This window comes from Berghia stephanieae, chromosome 5 (assembly GCF_034508935.2).
Source record: "Berghia stephanieae isolate SIO BIC M18660-M18661 chromosome 5, UCSD_Bste_1.3, whole genome shotgun sequence".
NCBI lineage: Eukaryota > Metazoa > Mollusca > Gastropoda > Nudibranchia > Aeolidiidae > Berghia > Berghia stephanieae.
The window spans coordinates 63,006,181-63,008,680 of record NC_088364.1 but is presented as its reverse complement, the minus strand read 5'-3'; the positions used below and the strand labels follow the sequence as shown (position 1 = coordinate 63,008,680).

The following is a 2,500-nucleotide window of genomic DNA, read 5'->3' as shown; positions in this document are numbered from 1 at the left end:
TTATGAACTTTGATAGAATTCTTCCTATATGTGGAATTTTATTCTTATTCCAAGCAGTGCATTCCACCACAAACAATTATTTTGGAAGTTGCCGAGTTCTATTGTTTCTTCAGCTTCATCTACCTCAGATTCAGAATCGGTCGAATCCATTTCTGGATCTGGCTGCAGCAGAATCAGTGGCATTTCTTCATCACTGATACTTTCATTTGAAGAGCTTGTATCATTCCCATTCCAATGAAATGGTGAAATACCGCCAGTGTCTGAAGGATTAGAAGAAAAAAATTATATTGGGAAAGAACACATAACTAGAAAGGGCGATGAAAGAGAGACACAGAGAGAGAGAGAGAGACAGAGAGAGAGAGAGAGAGAGAGAGGGGGGGGGAGAGAGAGAGAGAGCGTATTTTGGGGATGTAAGTATATTATTATTATTTTGAAAACTTTATTTTACTGTAATCCCCAATTGACAATTATTGTCATATAGAATTAAGAAGAAAACCTCAAATATGAAAGTATCCGAGAGTAATGTGATTACAAAACAATGAAATTTCCCCAAATGTTTCAAGGAATGACTTCTTGTCATTGTATTCATGGATTGGATTTGCTGTGATATGCTGAAAGTCACACCCAATGAGTCAGATAAAAGAGGTATAACTGTTCGATTTTTCATCTTAAAAAAATAAAAAAACGACTTTTACTCTGAAGTCTTTGCAGCCAATAAATCCAAAAATTGATGGTTGTTAATATTATTAATGTATACCTTCATCATTATCATCATGGGGGAAAATCATCCATTACCTGGAACTCGAGTTGCAACAGCTCACGTTTATCTTGCATTGTTATTTGCTGATATTCTGCCAATGCACTGGTTAAATATAAACTAACCTGACACCAACTTAATATTTATTTTACTATTTCATACAATGGAAAGATACTTGATAATGCTGTTACACTTTGGAGAAATGACATTCTAACAATCAGAATTGAAACTCAGATTCTTATTGGAGATCAGCATAATATTTTTAATAAAAGGTATCATGAGAGTGAAGAGAAATAACTTTAAACACACAACAAAAACAAAAACACTTTATCCAGTTGTAGTTAGCCAACAATGCAAATATATTCGATTGCATATGATGCCTGCTATTAACTCCGAGCTAACAACTATTACACAGATAAATGTAATAGGTACCATTCATTCTTAGCGAATTAGTAGGTGACATACCTTCCTCATGCACTGGGATTGCCCCAGCAGACTGCAACTCAATGTATATCTGAGCATTCAAATGGCCAAGGATGTTACACTTTCTCCATTTGTCATGGTTTAAGTCCAATGCAACACAATTTAGACAACACAACGGATTGCTGAAAAATTTTAAAAACATGAAAATCATTTACTTAGCAAATTCAAAATTCAAAAGCAATAAATATCATTACAATATGACTGAAACATAATGTAGACATTTAAACTAATTTAGTTCACCTAGAGATTGAATAATGGTACAAGAAAATAAATCACTCTTCATATAAAGTTACAAACAAATCTGTGGTTAGGTAGGGTACAAACAATAAGAAAAGATAATCGAGAAGCGAAAGTAAAGCAAGTATTGGAAGAAATACTAAATTGAATATTAGTGCTTTCATTTATCCATTATTGTTTCATCATTTCAAATTTGGCGATTCTTGCTGGCACTACAATCATAAAATTAACGATACTATCAATTCATTTTTTGTTACATAGGATAAGTATGAGAATAATCTTCATACATCATACATCTAATGAAAAAAAGTAATGAGTTAGTAGTTACTTGGATGTTTCTTGATTAAAGTTGATGAAAAAGTAGGTAACTGAAATTGGCTCTCATCATATTGGACAGCAAACAGGAAACAAAAATCACCTAAGTCAATTATTGTGGATGCCACCTACCAGTAAGTGTAAGTTGTGGATCATATTGACAAGACTATGTCACTAAATAAATAGATGCATAATGACATAATGTAGCAATGACTGTCCCGCACAAATCTTTGGGCCTCTTTTCCGCTCACGAAGTGCCCGAATTCGCGACAAAATATGGGACGAAGCCGTTTCGTAATATGCTATTTTAAAAAATTAATTACGACGCTGTTTTTCGATGAATATGACTGAAAGTTGGCACACAGTTAGAAAAAAGGTCATTTTAGATTATGTCAAGCGACAAAACTCGTGCGATTACCAAAAGACCGTTAAAAATAGATTTTTACTCTTTGGAGTAATTTATTTCTAAAACTACCGGGCGTGGAGGTTTTGTCGCTGACAAGGTAATACATGAACATTTCTTCTTTTTGGTTGTAACATTTCATATGAATATGACGAGTACTTTTCCCGTATTTTACAAAACACCATCATAATTTACTCTTCAAGTTTCAATCTTTTAATCCACTTATTACGCAAGATACAACCAAAGGTCGAAAAAAAAATGCCGAAAAAGCGTCCCATATTTTCGCGTTTTTTTTTCCTCTTTGC

The 2,500-nt window shown here is 33.5% G+C and overlaps 2 protein-coding genes across 2 annotated transcripts in view; one reads left to right on the top strand and one right to left on the bottom strand.

The window, feature by feature from the left end:
* Window positions 1-2,490, bottom strand: part of LOC144974183 (uncharacterized) — a 2,917-nt gene extending 427 nt beyond the window's left edge. The window contains exons 1-2 of the mRNA XM_078917100.1: window positions 1,223-2,490; window positions 1-260 (exon numbers count right to left, since the gene is read on the bottom strand). The exon at window positions 1-260 is cut by the window's left edge and continues 427 nt beyond it. Of these exons, the coding sequence (XP_078773226.1) occupies window positions 25-260; window positions 1,223-1,391 (405 nt within the window). The 5' untranslated portion in view covers window positions 1,392-2,490 and the 3' untranslated portion in view covers window positions 1-24. The remainder of the gene's footprint in view (window positions 261-1,222) is intronic.
* Window positions 1-2,500, top strand: part of LOC144974184 (uncharacterized) — a 12,459-nt gene that overhangs the window by 7,623 nt on the left and 2,336 nt on the right. The window lies entirely within an intron of this gene.